Raw genomic sequence first — 26,275 nt, 5'->3', positions numbered from 1 at the left:
GAAAAGGTAAGAGACTTGTAGCTCAGTTGATTAAAAGTATTCTCGCTTACACCATTTGCAAAACATTGAGAATTATCCTCAATTTCTCCAAAAGTTACCAATGTCATGAAATGCCAAATCAGAAAAAAGAATACAAAAGGGTTCACTCCTTCCTAGAAATACCAACGTCAAAGTGTTTTCAGTGCACTTCAACAATATTTTCAATTTAATTAAAATTCCAACAACCCACAACCAATTCTAATCAGAATACAAACCAAAATTTAGCATCGCGAGAATCAAAATTCCATCTGTAATCCCAAAAAATTGCAGTACAAGACCACCAAATAAAAACTTGCATCAGGAAACTGAAACAAAAAAAATACAGAGACGAGTTGAAGGGAGAGAGCCTAGATAGAGAGTGACCATAGCCAAAAGTTGCAGAGAAACATTTCCCATTTGGGCGTTTTGGTGTTAGATAGAGCCCACTACCAAGCAAAAACGAATGCACACAAAATCAACCCGAATTCCATAAGAACAGAATTTGGTCATGACACAAGATAAATGACACCAAATAAGCTTTATCCATACCAACACGATACAACATAATTGACACCGTATAAGCTTTACTGCAGAACATAACACTTATATCCATAAAATTAATGTTAATCCGCAAAAGATATAACACAATCTCTCAAGACTAGTGGCCAAAGAACAGATTGTTTTGACATTAAAAATCTAGCAAAAATGCTTGAGACATTTTTCACACCTTTCATAGTGTGAAACCAATGCCCAACTCCCAGTTATTCAAGTGGCATAGACTTTCCCACCTTAAGATCAGTTCTACTTTTCGATTGCAGATGGGGATGGAGGGTGAAGAAGAGCAGCAGCATAACATGATTGTACGGTACCAGCATGGTGTCGTCCAAGAAAATTACAACACCAAATTCTTCTCCAAATTTGAAAAAATATTAGCTTACCATTTCATGTTTGCTACTTTACAATTTACAAGAGGTACTTGGATAATTCTAAGAAATGGACATCAAAATAATAACTACCATGATAACATTTGTAAGGTGGATGCTCTTTGAAAGTGTAACATGATCACCCAAGTCAAGCACCTTCGGGCACATCTTCGAAATTAATAGAAAGATTCGAGAGGCATTTGCGAAATGTTGCCACGGATCCTCTACATGTTTGCTTTCCTTTCCCACCTTTCCTTTGTGTCAAGCCTAGCAACACAGTAGCATTAGATAAAAATTCCAATATACGAAATAATATCTTTGGTGAATGATAACATTTATTACTACTTTTGTTATATATATGGATATTACTAAGCATGCATATCATACCCCCAATGTAACTTGTGCCTCTTCTTTTGAGCCCGGACTGCTATATCCTCATGCTGTCCAACAGAACTGGTTTCATTCTTGTGGTTCTCAGAGTCACAGACGGTTGAAGTTTCAAGTGTTATGACTGAATCTTGGTTTGCAGTATCTCTAGCAGTCAGGTCTATGCTGTGAGATTTTCCTTTACTATCTGTAATTCCTCTAAAATTAGACACAAAAAATAAACTTGTACAGGAGAGATAACAAACATGACTGAGGAAACCAAGGAACCTTTTGGTTTCTTTCCCATCTTTGATTTTGATTTGATCTGTAACCTCCTCCGGTGCAGCTCCTATAATGTTCATGAGTTTAAGTATGTAGAAGCAATTCAAGTGCTAAACAAAGATAAACGAAAGAATACCGGATAAGTGGAGAAAGTAATTAATGCCCCTTCAGCATCGTAAGTTCCCTCCAGCGTCTATTGTTACTACCCCAAAGGCTGAGGATCTTTTAATAAGCAGTCCAAAACCTCAGGTGACAAGATAGGAAACCAGAGACCAGAAAGTATCATGAACTTTTAGCAGATACATAAATACTTGCAGTTTCCTAACTTGTGAGGTTGTAAATGGGTCCTGTCTAATTGTGCGCGCTAATTCAGGAGATAATTTTACTTGTACCACGAACACTCTGCCACATTTTGTACTATTGAGTTCTAGGGTAGTTAAGTTAAAACAAATACATGTGAAATAATTTGAGTGGAATGGTAGGACCACATGGTAATGTTCCTGGCACACCGAAAAATCTCTCCTAGTTAAGGCTTGTGCCCCCTCACCCGTCTTCCCACCCAAGACAGACACGAGGGACCCAAATGAAGGGAGGGTTTACCCCTTGTGTTGGTCTTGGGTGAGCGAATGGTGACTTGGCACAGCTGCCAGCACCCAAGAATCCTTCCTAGTTCAGAGGTGGTCAGCACCCACTGATTTCCGTTAGACGTGTCTGATTTAATCATTCTACAACACAAATATTGAGATTCAAACTCATCGATGGCAATCAATGGGTGGTGAGTATATCACCACCACTAAAGAGCGGTGAGCGAAAATTCATCTTTTAATGAAGATTATAACATATTCAGGAGCGGTTAAATCAACAATTGCCCAACCCAATGAAAGCTCAGAGGCAGCCTAACAATCAAGAAAAACTAACATGGTGAAAAGATGATAGAACTAGCAGCAGCTACAAGGACCCAATTAAACTGATTGTTCGATCAAAGCTTCAAATAACAGAACAAAAAATGCACAAACAAAACAGAGACCAAAGTGGCGGTGGTGGCGAGAGTACCTGGAACTTGGATAGCTGGGTTTGGGTGAGGGATTTGGGCTTGTAATTGGGCTGCAGACACGGCGTGGATGCGATTGCTGCTTCCTTTCTCTCGTCTTCCTTGTCTCCTTCCTTTCCCATCCCCGCTTTTCTTCCGCTTCCTTATTTTCTTTGGGTTTCGTACGCCCTTCCTGTAATACGCGGATGCTTATTACATTTTCCGGGTAATCGGAGTACTTGAACCACCCGACTTATTTAGAGTCTTTTTTGGGTATTTATCAAATATTGCCCAAAATTAGTCTGTAATTTTAAAAATGTTAGTTTTTATAAAAATTTTCATATACATCTATATTCCACTTACATAGACATAAATAGCTTCAGTTTATATGAATAATTAATATTTTTTTTTTGGACAGATGATATCATCTACACTAACTAAAAAACTTCTTGTGCAATAATCAAGAGTTTCTCTCACTAATATTTGTTTTCTTGTTTTTTCCTTTCTTTTTCAAACGAAGCAAATGTTTCTCTCAACTTTATTTTTTAATAAATAATAATAAAAAAAAAACTTTAGTGAGAGCTCTAGTTGCTGGCATTCTTGCAGCAATATTTTAATTTGTGCTTAATCTGTTTACTCTTTACAATGTTCTTAATCCTCTCTTTGTGGTAAAACCTAATTAATTAGCATGAGAATTCTGTTGGTTAATTTCCTTAATTTTTGTCTTGCTCAACATTTATGCTTTTCTTAAGTAAAAAGCTAGTATGTAATATCGTACTTGAAGGGCAGCTTGGAATTATGAAGAAAGATTGAGAGAAACCTTTGTTCTTCATTTGGAAAAGAAACGAACAAAAAAGAAGAAAATATTATTGAGAGCAACACTTGATTATAGCACAAGAAGTTTTTTAGTTAACAATTAGTTAGTCATATAAACCGAGAGTATTTGTGTCTATTTAAGTGGAATTTTAGATATATTTGAAAATTTTTATAAAAACTGATATTTTTGAAATTAAAGGTTAATTTTTTGTTATATTTGATAAATTTTTGTTTTTTTTTTAAGCTTCACAATGAGCTAGCAATAATATGGTTCAAATTCGTTTTTGACGAAAATCGAACCTAAAACCTCTAACTTACAAGTGAACAGGAATACTACTAGACCATAGTACTAAAAGACTATTCATAGATTTTATTTTGAGGTATTTGTTGGTTTGCCCCTGAACTTGTAGAGAGGTCAATTTCCCATAAAATTTTATAAATAACAAATCCCCCCCCCCCCCCAGCGTTAGATTTTAAAATTTTCATCCAATTTTCATCCATCCAATTTTTCATTTTTTTTACCCCATATAGTTGTCATGCGTTGTATGCGTGATCAAAATGGATGAAAAATTGGATGGATTTTTTTTAAATCTAACGTCAAGGGAAGAATTGGCTATTTATAAAAGTTCAGGTGTGAAATATCATCTATGGATTTCACTATTTAAAATTACATATTTCATATTCTTTGTTTCTACGCGTTTACAATTATGGCATATAGTTTTTTTTTTCAATAAGTAAAAGGACAAAAACGCCTTTAATGAATTAAACAGACTTTTCGAGGACATATTTAATTCCTATATGTTTTGTCACTTTTATTTACATATGTAGATAAAGTTCAACCTCACGAGTGCGTAGGCGAAAACAGTTCGATAAACGGAGCTATAACGAATGAGATATCAACGAGTAAAGATAGAGGCGAAATGGTCATTTAACCATTATCTGGAAGGCTCCAGATTTGCTGGAGCACTGATTTGGTGCCACATATGTGGCTAGGATGGATAGATGAGGAGAGAAATGAGGGAAATGAGGGAGAGAATGGCCAATCAGGAAATAAGGAAAGGAGGGAAGAGAGAATGAGGAGAACCAGCGGGATCCCCTTGACCCGATTTCCCTCTACGACCCAACCCGACTCCTACTCTTATTCTGATGCCTTTTTAGGTAGTTTTTCCTACGATTCACAGCCATCCACTACCTGGAAACAACTCAACATCAACCCCTCTTCCATATTCAACCAAAAATCGAAGAGATGGGCCTCGGTTGCATGATGAACCGCACTGGAGGGGTGCGGTGGTTCGTCATCGGCAATCCACCATTACTGAAGGTGATTCCTTCAATCATCACCACCAAAATACTCCTTTTGAGCCCATGAACAATCCCTAAACAAGTTTAGGGGCACGCGGAGCACCAGAGAGTACGAATTGAAATGTATCCATTTCAAGGGTTTCCAATGAATTAAGGAGATTTTAGGCGTTTTCCCGGCCAAATTGGACATTTACCCAGGTATCAAACTTATTCCTCTCTTCACGATCCTTATTTTGGTATAATTTGAGAATTTTTGGAGTTAGGTGAACTTTCCAGTAAGTTGGGGCGGCCAGCCGCCGCTTGTGGAGCCGCTGGCCCGAGGACCCACTTGACCCTTCTAGGCTAAATTTGATACCTCAATTCCATATGTGACATCCTATGGATGAAATCCCATCATTCAAACATAGTTTTGTTAAGGTTTGCCTCTTGATCATTATAACCATCAACGATTTGACCGTTCGATCGTCACCAAACTTTAATGTGTTATAGCACGTAATATTTGAGGACATTAGAAATTGACGGATTGGAAATCCATGGGTGGATGTTCCAGATCGAATTATGTAGGGTTGTGGACCTCATCGTTAACCAAGAGTTGACTTTTGGTCAACATGTTTCGAATCGTTCTTAAATACTAAAATTAGTACTATTGGGGACTAAGTGAAGTCTAGTGGGCCTACATTGGTTAGTGAATGGCTATAATATATGTGATGTGGTTATTACCTTGATTTCATATTTAGTATCCATGTGGATATTACTTGATTTTATAAATGTGATTTCTATTGAAATGTGATTTGTATATTTAGCCATCTATCTATGTTCATTAAATGTGATTTGACTTATGTGATGAAGATGTTTGTGAAATGTGATTTGAAGTGCTTATTGAATTGTTTGATGAAATGTGAGGGTTAGTAGTGAACCTTTAACCCTTTGTCATTGGGTTTGTTGCTTCGAAGCTTGTTACATATCTCGTTCCATTGTTTCATTTCTTGTATCGTTGAGTCATTCTAAATTGAGTAACTTGATTCATGTCTGGTTTCTTTGAGTTGTCGATATGTTTCTTGGACATCCGCTCAGTTCCGTTGAGTGGTCCGAAATTGGGTTCTGCTGGGGTTCCGTTGAGTGGTCCGGTTCCCCGCTCCTTCTGGATTCCGTTGAGTGGTCCGGAATCCCTCGTGCTTTGCGATTCCGTTGAGTGGTTCAGAATCATATCTTGCTTTGGATTTCATTGAGTGGTCCAATATCCATTGTACTCCGCGATTCCGTTGAGTGGTCTGGAATCGTATCCATTTGGATTCCGTTGAGAGGTCCAAAATCCCTTCTACTTTACGATTCCGTTAAGTGGTCCAGAATCGTATCCTGGTTTGGATTCCGTTGAGTGGTCCGAAATCCCAATTGGTATTTTGGTTCCATTGAGTGGTCTGGAACCTGATGTTGTTAGATTTCGTTGAGTGCTCCGAAATCACATAATTGACTTCGTTGATTCGTTGGATTCAGTCTAAATTGAGAAAAGCTTCAAAGATGTAGGTTTCGGCCAAACTGTGTTGTTCTAGCCCTGGATTTTGGTGTATTGTATGTGTTATTGACTAACATGATTGTGGAATGATGTTGGAAAACACATGTGTGTGTGAATGACAAGATGACAACTCTTGTTTGGCTTATGGTTGATGTGTAGTGTGGTACTCTATGTTTTCTGCTAGAAAGTGTTTTACGAAAAGTTCAGAGTTTAACAAATGGTGAACAACAAATGGCTTGATCCGTATTTAGGGTATATAGGCAGTCTAATGAGGAGGTTAGATGCAATCATAAAGTAAATGAAAAATTACTACATAATTGGACCTTGAGTGGTGTTTTGTCCATGTCTCAGAGGCGGGGCATGATAGATATATTGGTACATGGTGAAGTCATGTGTCAATCTTGGAAGTATGTCGGGATTGTGGCTTAACATCAGGGGGTAATCGGCTAAAATTAAAGTTCAAGGAGAAATTGGCTAATTATAAAAGCTCAAGAGGGTAATCGGCTAAAATTAAAATTTAAAGGAGAAATTGACAGCTTTTTACAAGTTTGAGGGGTAAACTGACAAATATGCCTTTTTGTTTTGTTATTTATTTATGTTTGGATTTTTTTTTAATTAATTTTTTATACAGCCATATATTTAAACTAAGCAAATAAATTGAAATCAAGCTTGTCATTCGTAAAATTCAAACATACCTCTCACTTACAAATGAATAATAATACAACTAGACCCTAATATTAAGTGACATGTTTTCAAATTGTTATTAGCAATCAAAATATAACAAATTTGCAGGTCTGGAAGATCGGATCACTCGACGGTCTTGATACAAAACTAGTTCACCCAATACACTCATGCTCGTATTTTGGCCCATCATTCACCCCCTAGACCCACCTTATGTGTCTTTAACCGAATAGTCACTTGGTCCGGTCGTTCTAAGTTTAAAGTATGTCCTCAAAGTAGTCTTCATTGTACGAACATCTACACCTTTATCGTCTAGGATTATCTTAGGTTGAATAACTTATTAGATTTTGTGAATCTTGAATGAAAAAAAATTAATGATAACTTACACATTGAATCACAAAATAAACTTATCCCTCGTCATTCAATACTAAGGGTCAGTTTGGGATTGTTGTGTTTTTATTTTTTAAGGTTATTTCTGCTGTACTTTAAGAATAATCATCGGAAAAATAAAACAGTTGAACGTTTGGTAAACTATATTTTTAAAAGTGATGTAATTTTATATAATGAAAAAATGGATATGGTAGTCAAGAGTGGTCGCAAATTTGGCAATGACAGCGGTGGTGAGGGTGGTGGTGGTGATGGTGGCAGCGACAGCAGCGGTGATGCATCGACAAAGGTGGGGGTGCGGTGGTGGTGTCAATAGTGGGGTGTGGTGGTTGGGGTGTAAAGGTAACAATGGTGGTAAGGGCAACTACAACGGTACTGGGAGTTGTAGTTGTGGTTGTGGTGGTGGCGGTTGCGGTTATGGTGGTGGTGGTGGTGGCGGTGGCGGTGGCGGCAATGATGGCGGTGGAGGTGGTAAAAAATGATGGCGGCGGCGGTAGTGGCAATGGTGGTGGTGCGGTTATGATGGTGGTGATGGTAGCAGTAGTGTTAGATTAGCTTTGTAATGGTAGATCATGGCGGTCATTTCGTTTACCAATGGGTAAAATGTGCGTAGAAGGTTACATAATGTCATTTAAAAAAATTAATGGGTGTATTACATGAATTGAAAATATTCGTTGAAGCCTCTGCTACTCTTGTTATGAAACCATGTTGCTTTTAAACTGGAGGTCATTGCTTTTAAAATAAACAAGATATTTTATTTTTATCCAACACTTTTTTATTGTTTAACTTTGAAGTGAAGCAATTTTTGGTAAAAAAATAAAAATTCCATATGGCCTCTCCTCATCCGATACGAAGACAAGCATTTCTATTACATGTTTTAAAGGTATGGGGTAAGGCTCTCCACAAACTTTTTTTTACTTCCCACATACTCACTCAATTTTTGACCGTCAGATCGAATGAATTGAAGAAAATCGAAGGACAAAAATTAAGAAGGATCTAAAAAATTGACAATTACGAACAAGAGTGTCAAAATTCCTGGTAGAAACTAACATATATTATTCACAATTTCACATAGCCCTCATCACCGAGGTGGTAGTGCATTACAGCTATGGAAATCCATGGACGCAACATTTTATCTGGTTACAATCAAGGTTCAGTCTCTAAATACAAGACTTCGAGGGGTGGGAATGAACTAGTCCGCATAGCATGAGAAGGAGGCGATGGTGTCTTTGTTTAGGCCAAAATCCGAAGCTGCTGGAGATTTTTTCTTGTCCGGTTTGAATCATATCATAATCAAGTGACAACGCTAAGAGCACGCTCTATTTCCTCCAGTGAACGCCCTTTTGTTTCAACGATATTACCAGCTATGTACACGACAGCCAGAAGACAGACGCCAGCGAATCCAAAATACACTCTGCCGATTCCAAACTTAGTTACAAAGCTCAAGAAATAGAGGCCTATGGCGAAGTTTGAAATCTGATGAAACATATAGACACTCAGTTAATATATGGGACAAGAGAGGTGAATCTATGAAGAATAAAAAGCACATCCAACATATTCTTGCGCAAACAAAATAATCAATGTGAGCATGATATACATCTTTTTATTTTTATTTTTTATTTTTTTATTTTTTTATTTTCGGTTGCATGATATCAGTTTCTTCATTCATTTTCATTCCGCTGAAAACACGTAAACGTTTACACACATGCAGATATGTACCTAGTATCTACACACAGATAGGCACAGATATATACATTCCCAATGAAGGTCTAGACAATAATAGTCATTTAAAAGCGAAGTCAGTATCCCTTTGCAATCAAGTTCTTTTGGTTTGGACAATTTAATTATCCAATAATTTGTCTTGCTTTCTCCATCTAAGTTATAAATAAAAGGCATGATGAGGTAATTAATTGAAAATCGTAGTCCATAGGGAATCAACTATTGCCAATAAGGTGTTGAAATAAACAAACAAACAAGACTTTCTTAATACCACTAAAAAAAAGGCGACCATAAGCCAACAAGGCTCCCCGCTTTGCAAGGGTCGCCCGCGGGCGTTTGGAACGTCCATCGTAATAACATATTTCCTAACACCAATGTATACACGAAAATTCCTATAGCCAATGAAACAAGAACACGTGTACAAAATAGTATTAAGTGAAATTTCAGTGTCTACAACCACTTACCCAGTGCATGCCCAATGACAAAGAAACTGCTTTTGCTCTGATTCTTGAAGCAAAAATCTCTGGTAGAAGAAGAGCAGGCACAGGGCCAGCGCCAAGTGCAAAGGACAACACATAGCTGGTAATACAAAATGAAAACCATGGTTAGATAGGAAATTAAATTTTAAACGGGAAAAGAGTACGGAGATCTATCTATTAGTGGAAGCCTTTAACTTACAGAAAAGTTCCAGTGACAGAAAGGGGGGCAGAATATGGATCCAGGGCCTTCCATGTAAAGGACAATGAAAGCAGCAACATCGAAGCAGCCTTAACAAATAAAAAATGAGTTCTCGGTATACATAAGAGAGAAACAAGGAACGTAATACCATTCATCATAGTTCAGTTAAAGCAGCATAGTAAAAGTGTTTTCTGAATATATTTGGACCATGAAAATCATTTTGTTGCAAACACCACCTACTGATGAAGCCACTTAAGTTCAGTTTAACAGGACATAGAGGAAAAATCACTTGTCCCATTTTCCCGTGAATTTTCCAAGTAAATAAAATTTCAAGGCCTCATGACATAACAGTGTGATCTCATTGCTATGTATGCAGACAATGAACGTGAAACTGAAGGGTACACACGTAGTGCACTTGGGTTAGTGCAGATTGCAGACAAAATACATATAATCATTTAAAAGTGATGCAATCAATGTGCTCTAATTGCAATCCTTCTACTTATCCGAATACAGAACCCTACAAGCCCCAGATACGTTCATAGCTTTCTTGCAGCCACTAGTCTCAAATTGCTAAAATGGTCTGGCTAGCCAACCCGCAATGTACCATTCATTTACGTCAAACAAAGAGAGAGACTGGTAATGAAATAACCCTACCATCCCACCGAAGCTTCCGAGTAGAAGACTTTTCCTGCCCTGTTTGTCCATCAATGAGGATGCAATAGCTGTGCCTGAAATGAGACAATTTTTGGTTCTTTGTCCGTCAAACAAAGAGAGAACATACCATGGCAAAAAATATATTTCTTTTTCCGAACTTCAAGAACAAAGATAGTAAGAGCCAAACCCAAGACATTTGCTATTCCAACCAGAGCACTTGCTGCAACGTCAGATGTAATGCCAGCACTGCGGAAGACAGAAGTAGAATAATAGACCGCAGCATTTATCCCAGCCATCTGTTGTAAGAAGAAAAGTGACACGCCCACACGAACAACTGCATAAAGACATGTCAGCAGAGAAAAAGAACGCATCACATCTCAAGCATCACTCCTGTGAAATTTAGGCAAACCTTTCCAATAGCGGCTACTAAACAAATCAAACCAGCCCGCTTCAGGTTCAACAGAACCTTGGGTTGCTGATCTCAAGTCATCCATGACCTCGGTAACTCTTTCTTTTCCAAATAGCGTTTTTATAGCTTTTTCAGCTTCAGAAAATTTTCCTTGCTGCAAAAAAAAAAAAAAAAAAAAAAAAAAAAAAAAAAAAAAAGATTAGCGTAGCATTTTCATTGACAATAATCATGAAAGGAAAATCAAATCAAACTAACAGCTAAAGAGAATGCAATGAAAAAGCAGTTATAAAATCTGTGCTGATGTTTGATCAAACTGTGTTGAAAACCTGGAAAAGCCATCTTGGACTTTCTGGTGAAACGACCATTCCTAATGCCAAAAGAACAGATGGTACTACTGCAATACCAAACATCGTTCTCCACCTGATAAAATAAATAACAGAGTATAAAGAGAAAGAAAGAGAGAGAGAGAGAGAGAGAGAGAGAGAACTGACATTTAAAGATCAAGAAGACTTATACTACTGCTCCCCATCAAAGAACAGTACTACCAAAGTTCATAAACAGGGTTTTATATATTCACTTTTTGCCAGTTGAAGGAACAATGATTTAGTATACACTGAAGATATTCGTCCTCTGCCAGGAGAATATCCTTCTGAGATCACAAGATTCTGAAAATGGAGTAAAGTAACTCAGATTGTGTCTAGAAAATTGCTGGATCAATCTGGCGAGGAAGTTATATTAGCCCCAGAAACATAAGATCAGAGTTGCCAACCAAATTTAAAAAATCCAACACGTTAGACTTTTATTTTAGCCCATTTGAATAAGAAGAATTTCCTATTTCTCTACTGGTTTCTGGCTTCAGCAAAGGGGCTCTTTACCAGAAAATTATATATCAGACTCAAATAACAGAGGATAAGTATCCAAATCTGAGCCTAATTAGCCAAGTTATCACCTAAGATTTGTACTGCCTCTCTTTCTTGATAATGTCAAATTTCATTCGGATATGAGCGACGTTTACGAATACATGTGCTTTAGCGTGAACATGCACGCGTGCGCACACAAACAACACATCCACATATGTCTGTGCCCACACATAAACAAAACCGCTAAAAAGAAAAGAAAAGATGCAATGATGAAATACCATAAGGGATTTGCTGCTAATGGTAATCCAGCCACCATTGCTACAAGAATCCCAATACATATAAAAAGCTGATTTATAGATCCAAGTGTACCACGAATTTCAGTTGGAGAGATCTGAACATTTAGAAAATATGGTTGGTAAGTGGTACATTTACAATGCCAAATGCCAACAGATTGAGGGTGGGAATATATAAACAAAAATAGTACCTCAGATATATAAAGTGGAACAATAGCAGATGTGATGCCAATTCCAATGCCAGCAAGTAAGCGGCCAACTATCATCGTTTGTACACTCTGGGCTGTGGCACTGAAATATTTAAGAAGTCTATTTATTAATTTCTAATATTCATATCACTGATCACAGCCTTATACTCGTTGGCAGTAGACAGACCACAAAAATGCTCCAATTGCTAGCGGAATTGCATTTAGTTGAAAAGTCTTAGTTCTGCCGAACTTGTCAGCCAATGATCCACCAGTTAATGATCCAACTGTGGCACCTGCTAGAAGTGTGCTAACCACCCACCCTGCAAAAAAAGATGTATATTGGTGTAACAATGAACTAAATAATCATGACAGAAAATAGCATAAGCAAAACAATCCCGAAATCTGTAGTTGAGGCGACATTATATGTGTTGCACTTAAGTTAATGCACCGAGTCTATAGCATAGCTAAAACAATTCATTTACAAAATGATGATAATACTAGATAACATATTCCTTTCTTAATTTGGAAATGTAGTCCTCAAGCAATAGGAAAATGTTGCAAATTTGTTTCGTGACACACTAAGATTTGATGACAAACAAGGAAACAAAAAGGTACCATTACTTGATTCAAGCTGTTATTCACATATTTAAACGACCAAATAGTGGACTTGCCTTGCAATACCGCATTTTCCGCAATACCAAGATCAATTGATAGGTACTCAAGAGCACCATTTACCACCCTGCAGAAAATACAGACAGATGCCACACTAAGCCTCAGACACTATCAAGTTATACGCTGATTTGCGGAACTACTGTAGAAAGAGAAATAACAAGACCTCCCAGGACTTGCAGATCATGTGACCGACTGAAAAACAATATCTTTACTTGATACAACCTAAATGACTCAGTAAGAATAGAGAAGTCCAGAACAAATCAAGGAATATGTCTTTTAGCAATCAAGTTAAACCGTACCCCAGATGATAACCAAACAAAATGGCTCCAAGACAAGCAACACCAACATACGGCAATACTGTTCCAGAAGACTTCCCCTGAGGCTTAGAGTGTATAAGATTCTCAACGTCCCCATCTGCATTTTATAATACTAGTAAGAACAATATAAATCAAATTTCAAAGCATACTGGCCGAGTTAGGTATTGGATCCGGTTATTGACCCCTAGAAAACTGATACATTCCAGGGATAATGCTAAAAATCCTAATTAAACATCATCAAAGAAGCATCCAGATTGACTAAATAATATTAGTTACATAGAGACAGTTCTATGATGTGGAAAATGAATTTTTCATGGAATGAGCATAAGCAATAGAACTACAGATTTAGAACTCAGTTTTTTTTATATAACTTTAGTAGACCAATCTCACGTAAATATATTAACCCAAGTGGCCAAAAATTTTATCCCTAGATTATTAAAGAATGAATTTAGACTATCTTTTTTAAAATTAATTTAAAAAAAAATAATTATGTAGACTATCCTAAATTAATTTTATGAACATTTTAACCAAAAAATATTTAAATTCCGATAAACATTGAAAAATCACTAAACCAACACATGAAACTCATGAAATACTATAGAAAAATATGAAACACATGATAGACATGTATAACACACAAGACACATGAGCAAACACATGGTTTTGGAAGATGGTAGAAAGAAAAATTGGAAGAATTGTAGGAGAAAATGAGTTTTGGGTGGATGTTTCAACAAATATATAGGTAATTATAGAGTTTTTTTTAGTGAATTTTGAGTTAAATAATGTTTTATAATTATTTTAACCTTTGAATTTAAATATGGGCTATTAGATCCTTTTTTTACTGTTAGATTTGATCATATTCAATCTCAATCTTTGAATTCAATAAATTTATAAATATAAAACAAAAATATTAACTAAATTAAATGTGGATTGTTGGATAACCAACATCTCATTTGAATGTGAGCCATTGATCAATCAAAAGAGTCGTTGAACTCAATTTTATTGGCAGACAAGTGGGAGACACATTCATGTGGGTGGGAGCTCCACCACTAATCTTGACCTAAATCCTAGCCTAAATTTGACCTTTTTTTTTTAGGTTTTAGGTTTTAATTAATGGTTTTTTTTGGGTTGATTGTGTTGGGTGAGTTTTACGCCTTGGGTTGGAGTTCGTCTCAAAAGATAGCATATACGCTAAAATGGTGATCAAAAGCAAAAACAATGCACATAAAAGCGAGAACGAATAAGCATGATTGACAAACCAGAAGCCTGAGCCTGGACTGATCTGGCTTTCAAAGTGGCCACGGAAATTCCATCAGACCCCATTGTAAGACCTGCAATCTTGGCTCCCGTCACCTGTGCCGCGGAAGGGAGGCTCAATCCACCACAGCAAGTTCTCCTCTCTGCAATAAACAGATTCCTCCGCCCTGTTCTTGTTCGGTTTCTCAATTCTCCAAAACCCAATACCCTTTTTTGGTTTTGCACGTCAAACCCCAACTTCCCATTTACTGAACCATAGGTTGACGCTTGCATTTTTACCTGGTAAATCGTGAGTGATTAATTACCCCATTGCCAAAAAGTCAATATAACCAATGCCCATTAAAATTTTACAGCAAAACACTCAAAATCCATATCAAATAACCTATTTCAGGGCAGAAATTATCAAAAGTACGCCAAAGTCATTGAAGAACAAGTAGAACAGAGCATAAAAAAAAAATTCAAGAAATCGATCAGAAACTAACCAATATTGCTGGTAAATGAATTGTACCAATGCCATTATTTGAATGATCTGTAATAATTACCAGATTGAAATCGAGCGTATGATGAGCAAAACCCAGAAAGCGATCGACGAATCTGTGATGCTCTGCTTTGAAACTGGGTTCTTTGTGAGAGAGTAGCGTGAAGTCGGCACACGGTGAATTGTAAAAAGGTGGTGGCACTATTTACGTACTAAGCAGTTTGCCACCAAAAACAACAAAGCGGGTGAAGAATTCAACACCGTTACACTACTTTCCCATTTCTGATATTTATTTATTTATTTTTTGTCTTTTCCCCTCAAATTTGGCAAGCTATTTCTTTTCAGTTCATAGTTGCTGAACTGATATTTTTTAGTATGTGGTTTGTATTTGTTGTCAGTATTTAATTGATATTGATCAATACATTGTTGATAATTGATTTTGACCTATTCAACGATTAAAATTTAATTTTAGATCGCTTTAGTCAACAGAAAAATGTATCATTTGTACTATATTATAATTGTATTTTGCACCCCTTGTAATTATTTCAGATCATATTATTATGAAATGTTAATTATATAGCAAAGTTCAGGGGACAACATAAATATATTATTGTACTATCTTCTTTAAAATATTGACATCAAATATAAAAATTATAAGCATATACAAGATAACACTTCTGAGATATTTTATACATTTTTTTTTTTCGCATGTCTTAGCAATTTAATTTAGGAAATTTCTGTTTTGAGTAATAGTTTGTGGAAGAAATGAGTTTGGTTTTTAATTTTAATTGGAGTTTGATTTTTTTATTTGTTTTTGGATGATAAGGAGGCGGGATTTCGGATCAGATTTGAGTGCGTAGGGATATCGCGGATTGTACGTGGAGCCAGAGGAGTAGCTTGTGGCATTCGTTATGTGGCCTTGTTCTCTCTCGTCTCCATCCCAACTAGGAAGTACACACAAGACGCATTCACTGATGCACAAAAGTAATTGTTTATGTGGGTTATATGATTATTACTTAAAACTCTTAAAATAAAGTTCAACGGAAGAAAATTTTATCGATAAAATAAAAGAAGTTACATTAGTTAGGGATGACATAAACACATAAACCTAACTCCTTATAATACAAAAAAAAAAATGATTTTAAAAATACATAAAAAAAGAAGGGGACATAAACATGGGAGTTTTAACGAAAAGCCCATGGTACTGTTCACTTTAACGAAAAACCACATTTTTATACTAAAAAGTCAATCCTGGTACTATTTACTTTATCCTTTATTTTGTCATTATCATTAAAACTCAAAGTTTTCAAGTCATTTTCATTAGTTTTTCTTAAACATTACCCTTCTATAAACGAAAAACAATAAAGATACAAGGAAAAGAGGTTTGCCATGGAACCTAACCCCTTTGTAGCAAAAACCTAAAGGTCTGAATTTGCAAAACATATCAAACAACATCACATGATTACGATAAAAAAGAAAGTGAGACAAATCTGTATGGCAAGGTGTACATTAATTGGGAAGTAGAAACCATGAAAGACAACATACTCTGAAAACAAAGTTGAGCCACCAACAGAGGAGAATCATGCCGTACCAAAGTTGGAGAAGATAAGCCTATATTAGCAAACTTGTCTGCATCAACATTTCCTTCGCAATATATGTGAGAGGTGTAGAAAGTCATCTTCCAAATACAGTCCAAACAAATGAATCATTGTGTACAAAGAGGCCACGGAAGACCAAAATCAATCCATTGAAGAGCAGAAATAATACTGGAAAAGTCATTTTTCAACCAAAGACAATGTCAAGCGGCTTTACTTTCAATCCAAAGCATTTTTGTTTTTTAAATTTTGTCAACAAACAATTTTAGTCGAAACTGAAGTGTTTTTTACTTCATAAAAAAACGTTTTTAACTCTTTGAAAAGTACATTTAAACGAGCTATATAATCAAAATTTTGAAGCTTTTTAACTCTTTGAAAAGTGCATTCAAACGAGTTATACGGTCAATGGCTACTTCTCTCAGTATATTACTGTTGTTACTGGCTTCCAACTTAAGAATCCTCAAAACGCATTCCATCTCCGTTCTCATCTTCATACATGTACCCTTTCAACCCAAAAAAGACTTGTAACCCCAATGGCTGCTCTCACCATTACTTACCCCTACCACCGACATCTCACACACATTTAGAAAACTCAAGGACCAAGGCAAAGTGGCATTTACCCCTACATCACCGCCGGTGATCCTGATCTTTCAACCACGGCTCAAGCTTTGAAGATGCTCGATTCGTGTGGATCAAACATGATTGAATTAGGCGTGATGCTCGATTCGTGTAGATCAAACGTGATTGGATTAGGAGTGCCATACTCGGATCCAGTACTCGATGGTCCAGTTATTGAGGCTTCAGCTACTCGTTCAGTCGTTCCTTTGCAAGGGGGACGAATTTCAACGCAATTATGTCAATGTTGAAGGAGGTGGTGCCACAATTGTCCTGTCCCATTGTTCTATTTTCGTACCTCAACCCAATTCTTAAGCATGGTGTTGAAAAGTTCATGTATGGATGTTGGGGTGTTGTGCCTTGGCCCGTTCGTTAGTGCGGAACCGAGATTCAGATTACAACCTCACCAAAATCACACACAGTTGAACAAAATAAAATACAAGAAATAAAGACACCGAGAAATTTACGAGGTTCGGCAAAAACCTGCCTACGTCCTCGGAGAGATATTGCTCTTCACTGAGAAAAACAGTACAAGTTACACATGAGTTAAATCGACATAACCCAATCCCATATCCCTTGTACACCCACTCACAGAATTTTCCCAAGAGCCTCACTCTACCCCAAGAGTTCTTTCACAAGAGATCTTTCACTCTAACTCTCTTGATTTCTCTCACCCTTACCCATGGTAGAGCCAAATGCTCTCACCATCTCTTTGGATGCTTTACATCTCTTCATCCCTCTACAACTCTCTCTTCACCCGTGCCCTTTCTTATGCCAAATAATTATGGTTTTGAAAAAGCCACAAAACATGGCTTTGAAAAAGCCACAAAACATGGAGCAATTTAAGCCACAAAACAAGCCACAAAACAAGGAAACATAATCCTCATCATGATGTTCCCTCATCACTATTGTTTTGTTTCCTAGCCTAATTTGGCCACTATCCAACAATCTCCACCTTGGCCAAATTGTATCAAAGTCCATTGGCCTTACGTACCAGCATGCACACTCTGAATCCACCTCGTTGGTCCTGTTCCGATTCAGTTACTGCCAATGCATGTGCAGCTGCTGCAAGCTAAAAATCACCATTTAGCTTCAGACAGGATCTCAACACATCCTCGTCTCCTCCAGCAGGTTTTCCTCCTCTTCATTGTCTGCAACCTGGAAACTCGTCAGCGCGCCTATTTCCAGCAACAACCCATCGAGCCAGACAAAATTCCCACACTTCCTCCTACCTCAGGACCTTCTCATCACCTGTGAATCCCATAGCTCCACCTACTGCAAAACCCCTGCAACACTTGAGACTAAACATCACCAGGAGAAGTGTTGCTTCAAGTACCTAGAGGGCATACTCAAAGTCTTCCACCACAAACTTGCTAACCCGGCCTTGCACCCGTAGCACTGTGGACCCTTGCCTCCAGAACCGGATCCGAACCTGCTGTCTCTCTCAGATCCTCTTTCCAATTTTCTTCCACGATTTCAACCTTGAATAGCTTAAGCAGTCTTGTTCCCACCATCATCCATGGTCTCTTGTGTGTATCATTCCACACCAAAGAAGCTTGCACCTGCTCCAAACTTACTGTTTCTTTTCTTGCAGTAAAGTTTCACAAGGTTCTCGTACAAATCTGAAAGTGAGGTAAGAAGAAAGAGGTCTTTGTCTTCTTCCTCAACATCAACTTTCGCAGTTGATCCAAGCATCCCTAAACACGGCTTCCATTTCTTCAGGCTTCCATTACTCTCCTTTACCAAGAGCAAAACCGCCTCTCCCTTTAAACTGCTCAACTGAAAATTCCATGGTGAACAACAAATCTGGACCTCCCACGAACCAAAGCCCCCAACGATGCTCTGATACCAATTGTTGTGCCTTGGCCCTTTCGTTAGTGTGGAACCGAGATTCAGATTACAACCTCACCAAAATCACACACAGTTGAACAAAATAAAATACAAGAAATAAAGACACCGAGAAATTTACGAGGTTCGGCAAAAACCTGCCTACGTCCTCGGAGAGATATTGCTCTTCACTGAGAAAAACAGTACAAGTTACACATGAGTTAAATCGACATAACCCAATCCCATATCCCTTGTACACCCACTCACAGAATTTTCCCAAGAGCCTCACTCTACCCCAAGAGTTCTTTCACAAGAGATCTTTCACTCTAGCTCTCTTGATTTCTCTCACCCTTACCCATGGTAGAGCCAAATGCTCTCACCATCTCTTTGGATGCTTTACATCTCTTCATCCCTCTACAACTCTCTCTTCACCCGTGCCCCTTCTTATGCCAAATAATTATGGCTTTGAAAAAGCCACAAAACATGGAGCAATTTAAGCCACAAAACAAGCCACAAAACAAGGAAACATAATCCTCATCATGATGTTCCCTCATCACTATTGTTTTGTTTCCTAGCCTAATTTGGTCACTATCCAACATGGGGTGCATGGGCTTGTGGTTGCAGACGCTCCATTTGAAGCAACAAAAAGTTTGAGAAACGAAGCTGTGAAAAATAAGATCGAATTGGCACTAATAACTACACCTACTACTCCAACGGATAGAATGAAGGACATTGTTGAAGCTTCAGAAGGGTTTGTATTGTTGAGAGTTGTTGATAAGTCTGGTTGTTCTCTTTGTTATAGGACTCAACCACTTAGTTTGTTTTGGTTTTAAATGAATTCCTATTATCTAGGAAGACTTGTTCTACGTAGACTATTTCCTCATGCACGTTATCACTTTCTGAGTAGTGTGGATCGTGGACTGTTTTTAGGGTTTCATTACTTCTTTAAGGCTATATAATAGCCAAACTTTCCTTTCAATAAATAAGTCATTCCTCCAGATTGTTTGAGTTATTTGTAGTATTACTTTGACTTATTTGCAGTATTACTCTTTGTATATTTGTTCTTGTTCCTAACAGTTGTCCTACATCGATGAGGGACAAGGTTTGCTATGTGCTTATTTTGGGATACTCCCCATATTGCCAATTGGTTTTATAGTGGAACCCCGATTTCATTATGGTATCAGAGTGGGTTGTCCTCATGTGAAGCCAAACGGCCACGCGCACTTCACGTCACCCAGTTGTAGTTCATGTGTAGGCTTAAAAATCCACCACACGTGTGGGGGCGTGTTGAGAGTTGTCCTACATCGGTGAGGGACAAGGTTTGCTATGTGCTTGTCTTGAGCTACTCCCCATATTGCCAATTGGTTTTATGATGGAACCCTGATTTCATCATGTATACCTTGTAAGTTGTAAGCTCCATCGGAGTTACTGGTGCACGTGAATCGGTGAATGAACAAGTTCCAACCCCATTAAGGAAATTAGAGAGGCAACAAACAAGCCTGTGGCATTGGCTTTGGGCTGTCAAAGCCTGAACATGTGAAGAAAGTAGCTGAGTGGGGGCTGCTGGTGTTATTGTTGGTAGTGCCATTGTGAAGGTGTTGGCCGAAGCTAAATCTCCCTAGGAAGTGTTGGAAGAACTTGAAACTTTCATCAAATCTGCATTATTGTAGTGTACGGGTATTTTTGGTATTTTATGTCTTCAATTTTTCTTGTAAGATAAGGATTTATGTTGCTTGCCTATCAGGTTAGGTTAATTCTTTACTTTTTTATGTACATAAGATGTGTATCCTTCTTGGTAATTTATTTTATTTTATTTTATTTTTAATGTGGAGGAAATGAGAATATAGGAGGAAACAAAAGTTTTTTAACGAGAAAAATGAATTTCCTCTAAACATATGTGAGGACATATCGTCGTTGATAATTTAATTTTCTCACTGCTGTTTGTTAGGGGGTCTGCTCATATTACGGTTGATTATTTTCTCAGTGAATTTTCCTTGCTTAAGAAGTACTCACTAAAATACTTATTAATTTGTTGGTGTGTGTGTAACAACACTTTAAGGGCAGTCTGAGATTTGATTCTACTGTCGTTAAAACAATTAATTAAGCCTTAACTTTTTATCTTCTGATTAGCCACCTTAATTTTTTTGTTGGGTAAATAACTAACCACGTATTTGGCTGATACCACAGTTCATGTAATCAAACCCAAGTAAATATAAAATGAAACCTCCAATCTGAAACGATACAACACAGGCCAGGAGTTCTAGTTAGGGAGTTTAACAGGATAATTTTGTGAACGCATTCGCCTTGCGTTTAAGCACAACAAAAAAGATAACCGACTTCTTTGACTCAAATATTGAGATTTGCTCTTCAATTTTTTGCTGATACAAGCCGAAGAGTTCATCTAAGATTTCTTCTCCAAATTGTTGCTTGATGAGTCCCTCTGTGGCAGCTCTCATCGTGGATGCACTACGTTTTGCTATAGAGAGAGCGCCATGTTCCGGGACATGATAAACTAGGGTTTCCAAAGCCTCTATGCTGAAGCATCCATTTCGTTCTACAATGACTTCCAGTTCTTGAGGAGAAACGCAGTATGAAGGGATGTTAAATGAATCTACCTTCTCTTCACTAACTACTCCCTGTTTGAAGGAACAACACCATATTATAGCCCAAATGCCCTCCAATATAACAAGATAAAAACACAATCTTAATTATATAGCCATCTATATAGAATTAAGACACATATCAGTTTAGTTAGCACAAATTAACCAAATTTGTTCTTCCGATTATAACAGATAAATAATTAGAGTTTACATAACAAAGTATGATATATTATTGTGATGTAGTTAATTTAACTACAATATCAAACATGGTAGTGATGTATGAGTATTGGTTACCTTCCTAGCCATGTGTAGGAGTTTGAGACCCTCTTGTTCTACATTGGTCAACAATATTTTTTCATTAGCCTTTATATAGGCTTATTCCTTTTTCTTAGTAATTAGAACTTTGATCATTTAGAAATGGATTGAAGGCTTGGGTCTTATGGTTGTGTGGATTAAGCTTGATGATTATACTATAATATTAATATTAATTAATAAGAAAATCCCAAAAGGGAAGGAGGAGATCCGGATTGGGTGAGAAGAGAAGGGGACAAGAATCCCAAGTGGGTCCTATGGTTCGCAAATTAATAACATAAAAGATGAATACTAAATATCCGACAAAAGAAGTATAATAAAAGTGGGATGGAGTTTCACATTAATATCTGTTTGTGTTCCCTCTCTGTTTTATTTCTTTTAACTAACCATGATAATGAAACTCAAATTATTATTGGTTAATTCATGATCAATTGGCATTTAAAATAAATTAAAAGTCCTTGTCCTCAAGGCATATAAAATAACTCATTATGGACTTAACCCCTCCATAAACAATCTGTTGATTAAGAAGCTCATATAAATTGTGGCACAAGTAAACAACTCAAACACCTAAACCAATCTACAATCTGTTGGTCTTGGCCAGCAGTGGCACGCTCGGCACTCTATTAGCTTTATAAGAGAGCCTGAGAGCCTAGCAAAGGCCCCACAATATCAGGCCGGACACATATGCTTATCAAACAATTCTTTAGCTGCTTCTACATATCCATATTTCACGTAACCATTATTCATTATTGTTGCAGAAAACAACAACATTGTTCGATTCCTGACCATCGTCTAGGTCTTCCACGAGCCCAAAAGATTAGTTCCGGTTCAAAAAAACCAAAGTTTCTGTTTATTATACACTTGCTGCTCCAGCTCTCCAAATCCGTTTCTATGCCTTTATATACACTGATAAGTTCCGAATCGCTCTGAAGCCTGATGATGATAACACTCTGTTTGGACCCGTTCTGAAACCATATGTTCTTTAGCTGCTTCTACGTATCCATATTTCACGTAACCATCATTCATCATGCTGCAGTAAACAACATTGTTCGTTCTTCACCCTCATCTAGCTCGTATGTAGTCAAACTAAGATAAAAGTGGTGTTTAAATAGAACTACTACAGATTCCTAATCAACCGTAATTATTGTAAACATTGTAACTTAAATCGTGCAATTTTAATTTGAAGAGACTACTTTTAAACATGTGGAACCATATTTTTGTAGGACAATTTGGAACTACATCTTCAACCCATTGCATTCCAGGTTCTTATCCTCTTCCCTCCCCTGACATAAACAAGATTTGTCCCTTTTGTTTTTTCATTAGTTTTTTGTTGGACACATCATGGAACTCATGAGTGGGTTTCATTTGTGCATTAGTGACGGATTTTTTTGACGATTTTGCAATAAGAATCAAAGTGAATGCAAAATGTATAAAGATCAAACGGGCAAGGTGCGTCATATTTTCAAAGGGCAATGTGAGATATAATCATATTGCGAGGGGACATTATGACACTTGCAGACACACTGTCGAGTATAGGTAGCTAATATCTTTCCATTGTTATACAGAGTGAAGCTCACTTAAAATCTACTCTTCAATACCAAATAACCAACAAACAGATAGTTTCAGGAATACAAACAAATAAACAATGAATGTTCTAATCAATTTGTGTTGCGTTTAAGCACAACAAAAAGAACAACTGCCTTCTTTGACTCAGCTATTGACATTTGCTCTTCAAGTTTCTGGTGATACAAGCTGAAGAGATCATCTAAGATTTCTTCTCCAAATTGTTGCTTGATCAGTCCCTCTGTGAAAGCTCTCATAGCAGGAGCACTGGGAGCGCCACTCAATACATGCTGAGGTAAGGTTTCCAATATCTCTATGCTAAAGCATCCATTTCGTTCCACAATGACTTCCAGTTCTTGGGGAGACACGAAGTAGGAAGGGATGTTAAATGAATCTACTTTTTCTTCACTAATTACCCCCTATATATATAAACGAAAAACATATAGTATTAATCATGCACCCATAAATATCTAAGATACGATCTTCTGAAATACTGCACAAAGCAACAATACTTGCAACATCAAATATGTGACATAAAACTCTCCAGTTACTTTGACATTGATCAATTTTTAAAACATTCAAAATCCGTTAAAATACTTCTGCTCAGAAAGAGAAAAAGCTTCTAACGAAACGAATTTAATAGACCGGTGTGTATGAAGGTTGATGAATATTGCTTACCTTCCTAGCCATCTCCAGGAGGCTAGATCCAAAAATGTTAAAACCCACAATTTCAATACAGTTAAGAGGGCGTCCTAATAGGTTAAGCACAATCAGTCCTCGATGGACAGTCTCTAGTGCTCTGGCACGGAGGAAACACTCCATGTCCTCGGCATATTGAGCTTGATATGCCTTCAATACTTCGTCTTGGTTATTTGAGTAGTGGATTCGTCCTTTATTCCAAGCACGACTGTTTTTGTCCATTACATCTTTTGGTACTCTAGAAAGCCAATGAAGGGCTAATGAAGAGTGAAAAATGTTAATGGAAGCCTTGGGAAACAAGCGACCGTGGAAAGAACCTGGCACACCCGCTGCATAATAGTTCCTGTTCTGAGGGAGGGAATTGAAGAGTATGTTAAAATCATTTAGGGTTTTATCACTGAAGAAAACTTGAAATTCGGGGATTTCAGAACTCGGCCCTCCGCTTTGATACTCAAATTTCACAGCTTCAAGTATATTTTCAACAGAAAAAAATGTATTAGGCCCAACCGAACAACCCAAATCTGCAATATGGAAGCTGTTGAATGGTAAAAAGATGTCCAATTCAAGATTTTCTTTAATAGCCTTGCTTAGAAGTTCTTTGGTAGCATCAACAACTACTCTCTGCAAAAGCACAAATCACATTACAGTGCTAATATAGTTCAGATTTTGCTACTTTCTTGGAATTTCCTAATTACAACAGAAAGGACTACAAAAGAAGTTTTTCACTTTTCCAAGTTAAGTGATGAAGAAAACATATCGTAAGAATTTCCAAGTAGTAAAGGTTACAATAGCCTGAATAAAAAGAAAAAAAAAAAAAAAAAAAAAAACAGAAGATTTTTCATTCATCAATTAGCAGAACCTGTTCTGTAGAGTTCTTGGCATAGCTGTTGGGGCCATCTCCACTATTCATTGGATATGCCTCAGAAACATTACTGGAATCCTCCATTGTACCTGCCCTCTCTCTCTATTTGTCTTCTCTCTCTCTATTTGTTTATATGGGGGCTGTGGGTGGTATCTGGGAGTCACTCCACAAATATAATCCAAAGACAAGAAGAAGAGAATAATGGGGAAAAGTCATTCATAGTTGGTAAAGATGCCGTTTCTGATCAGTTAGTACAAAATAATATAAAAAATATATTAGATGGAAGAACCACATGTATCATGAGTAGGGAGTATCACAGGTATATTAAAATTTGGCTGACCAAATTTCAGCCGAAAATTCAAAATAATTTAGAAAACCCCACAATTTGGACTGAAGCACCAGTACCGAAATACCTAAAAAATTTCAAAAAAAAAAAAAAAAAAAAAAAAAGAAGTAATGAATTAGATGATCATCAGCCTGTAAGCACCTATATTTGTAGAGGCTGCTGTTTCTCTTCGCATGGTGTACATCCATTCGGCAGCACTCTTTTAAATCAGCCACAATTCTTCATTAGACCATCTCCAATGGTGATCTAAAATCTAAAAATATTTAGCCCAGAAAATTTAGGTTTTAGCCCAGAAACAACTTTTCTGCTCCAACATTTTTGGCCTAAAATTTTAGTCCGAGGTTATCAAACAATGAATTACGGCTTTTTTTTTTTTTAAATTAACTTTTTAAAAAAAAAATTATGTAGACTATCCTAAATTAATTATATGAACATTTTAACCTAAAAATATTTAAATTCCAATAAATTTTGAAAAATCACTAAATCAATACATGAAAATCATGATAAACCACATAAACTTAATACAAACGACATTTAATAAACCATATAAACTTAATACAAATGACAATTAATAAACCACATAAACTTAATAATGATATCCACCATCTTGACTTGGTGATGGACTTGGGTGATAGTTTTTTTTTTTTTTTTTTAAAAAAAAATTATTTTAGCCGTTGGATTTAAATTTGGATCGTTAGATTTTTTTTTTTTTTTTTTTTACCGTTATATTTCATTACATTCGATCTAAGCCGTAGGATTCAATAAATGTATAAATATAAAACAAAAAATAATAATAATTTGAACCTAGATCGTTGGATTAACCAACGGCCCATTTAAATGGAGCCATTGGATGAAGAAAAATAGCCATTGGGCTGCTTATGGATTTGACACCGGGGGAACAACCCCACGTGGGTATGCTTTCCTGGTGGGAAAGGCCTAGCACGTGGGCGCTAGGCGAGTCATGAATTGGGCAGTGGGCTTCACAACCCGTTTTCAACCTCATTTGTTGGGGT

At 37.0% G+C, this 26,275-nt stretch overlaps 3 protein-coding genes and 1 pseudogene across 5 annotated transcripts; 1 reads left to right on the top strand and 3 right to left on the bottom strand.

Annotated features, from left to right (window-relative positions):
- Window positions 1-895: 895 nt before the first annotated feature.
- On the bottom strand, window positions 896-2,852 carry LOC137740220 (uncharacterized). 2 transcript variants are annotated; one of them, XM_068480058.2, is made up of 5 exons: window positions 2,643-2,852; window positions 1,596-1,656; window positions 1,329-1,515; window positions 1,151-1,208; window positions 896-1,118 (listed from the first exon to the last, which is right to left on the bottom strand). In XM_068480058.2, exons 1-4 carry the CDS (start codon window positions 2,760-2,762, stop codon window positions 1,166-1,168), a joined length of 411 nt encoding a protein of 136 aa, XP_068336159.2. In that variant the 5' UTR covers window positions 2,763-2,852; the 3' UTR covers window positions 896-1,118; window positions 1,151-1,165. The 2 variants fall into 2 exon arrangements, with proteins under 2 accessions (XP_068336159.2, XP_068336158.2); XM_068480057.2 differs by having other exon boundaries at window positions 896-1,208; window positions 2,643-2,849.
- A 5,490-nt stretch (window positions 2,853-8,342) lies between these two features.
- On the bottom strand, window positions 8,343-15,222 carry LOC137739756 (plastidic glucose transporter 4). Of its 2 annotated transcripts, none has more exons than XM_068479452.2 (14): window positions 14,908-15,222; window positions 14,368-14,644; window positions 13,091-13,205; window positions 12,791-12,858; window positions 12,307-12,439; window positions 12,123-12,222; window positions 11,917-12,029; window positions 11,105-11,198; window positions 10,779-10,932; window positions 10,557-10,703; window positions 10,370-10,443; window positions 9,716-9,804; window positions 9,502-9,616; window positions 8,343-8,794 (listed from the first exon to the last, which is right to left on the bottom strand). In XM_068479452.2, exons 2-14 carry the CDS (start codon window positions 14,636-14,638, stop codon window positions 8,612-8,614), a joined length of 1,656 nt encoding a protein of 551 aa, XP_068335553.2. In that variant the 5' UTR covers window positions 14,639-14,644; window positions 14,908-15,222; the 3' UTR covers window positions 8,343-8,611. The 2 variants fall into 2 exon arrangements, with proteins under 2 accessions (XP_068335553.2, XP_068335554.2); XM_068479453.2 differs by having other exon boundaries at window positions 14,848-15,105.
- Window positions 14,926-20,473, top strand: LOC137740732 (tryptophan synthase alpha chain-like; annotated as a pseudogene).
- Window positions 20,474-23,249: 2,776 nt separating this feature from the next.
- LOC137741019 (loganic acid O-methyltransferase-like) lies at window positions 23,250-25,140 on the bottom strand. Its single transcript, XM_068480828.2, has 3 exons — window positions 24,914-25,140; window positions 24,034-24,675; window positions 23,250-23,774 (listed from the first exon to the last, which is right to left on the bottom strand). The coding sequence occupies exons 1-3, from the start codon at window positions 24,998-25,000 to the stop codon at window positions 23,451-23,453; spliced, it is 1,053 nt and encodes a 350-aa protein (XP_068336929.2). The 5' UTR covers window positions 25,001-25,140; the 3' UTR covers window positions 23,250-23,450.
- Window positions 25,141-26,275: the final 1,135 nt, after the last annotated feature.

Source organism: Pyrus communis, chromosome 9, assembly GCF_041283825.1.
Source record: "Pyrus communis isolate YQ-2024b chromosome 9, ASM4128382v1, whole genome shotgun sequence".
In the NCBI taxonomy this organism is placed as follows: domain Eukaryota; kingdom Viridiplantae; phylum Streptophyta; class Magnoliopsida; order Rosales; family Rosaceae; genus Pyrus; species Pyrus communis.
Note: the sequence above shows the minus strand (reverse complement) of the source record. Positions and strands in the feature narration are given on the sequence as shown.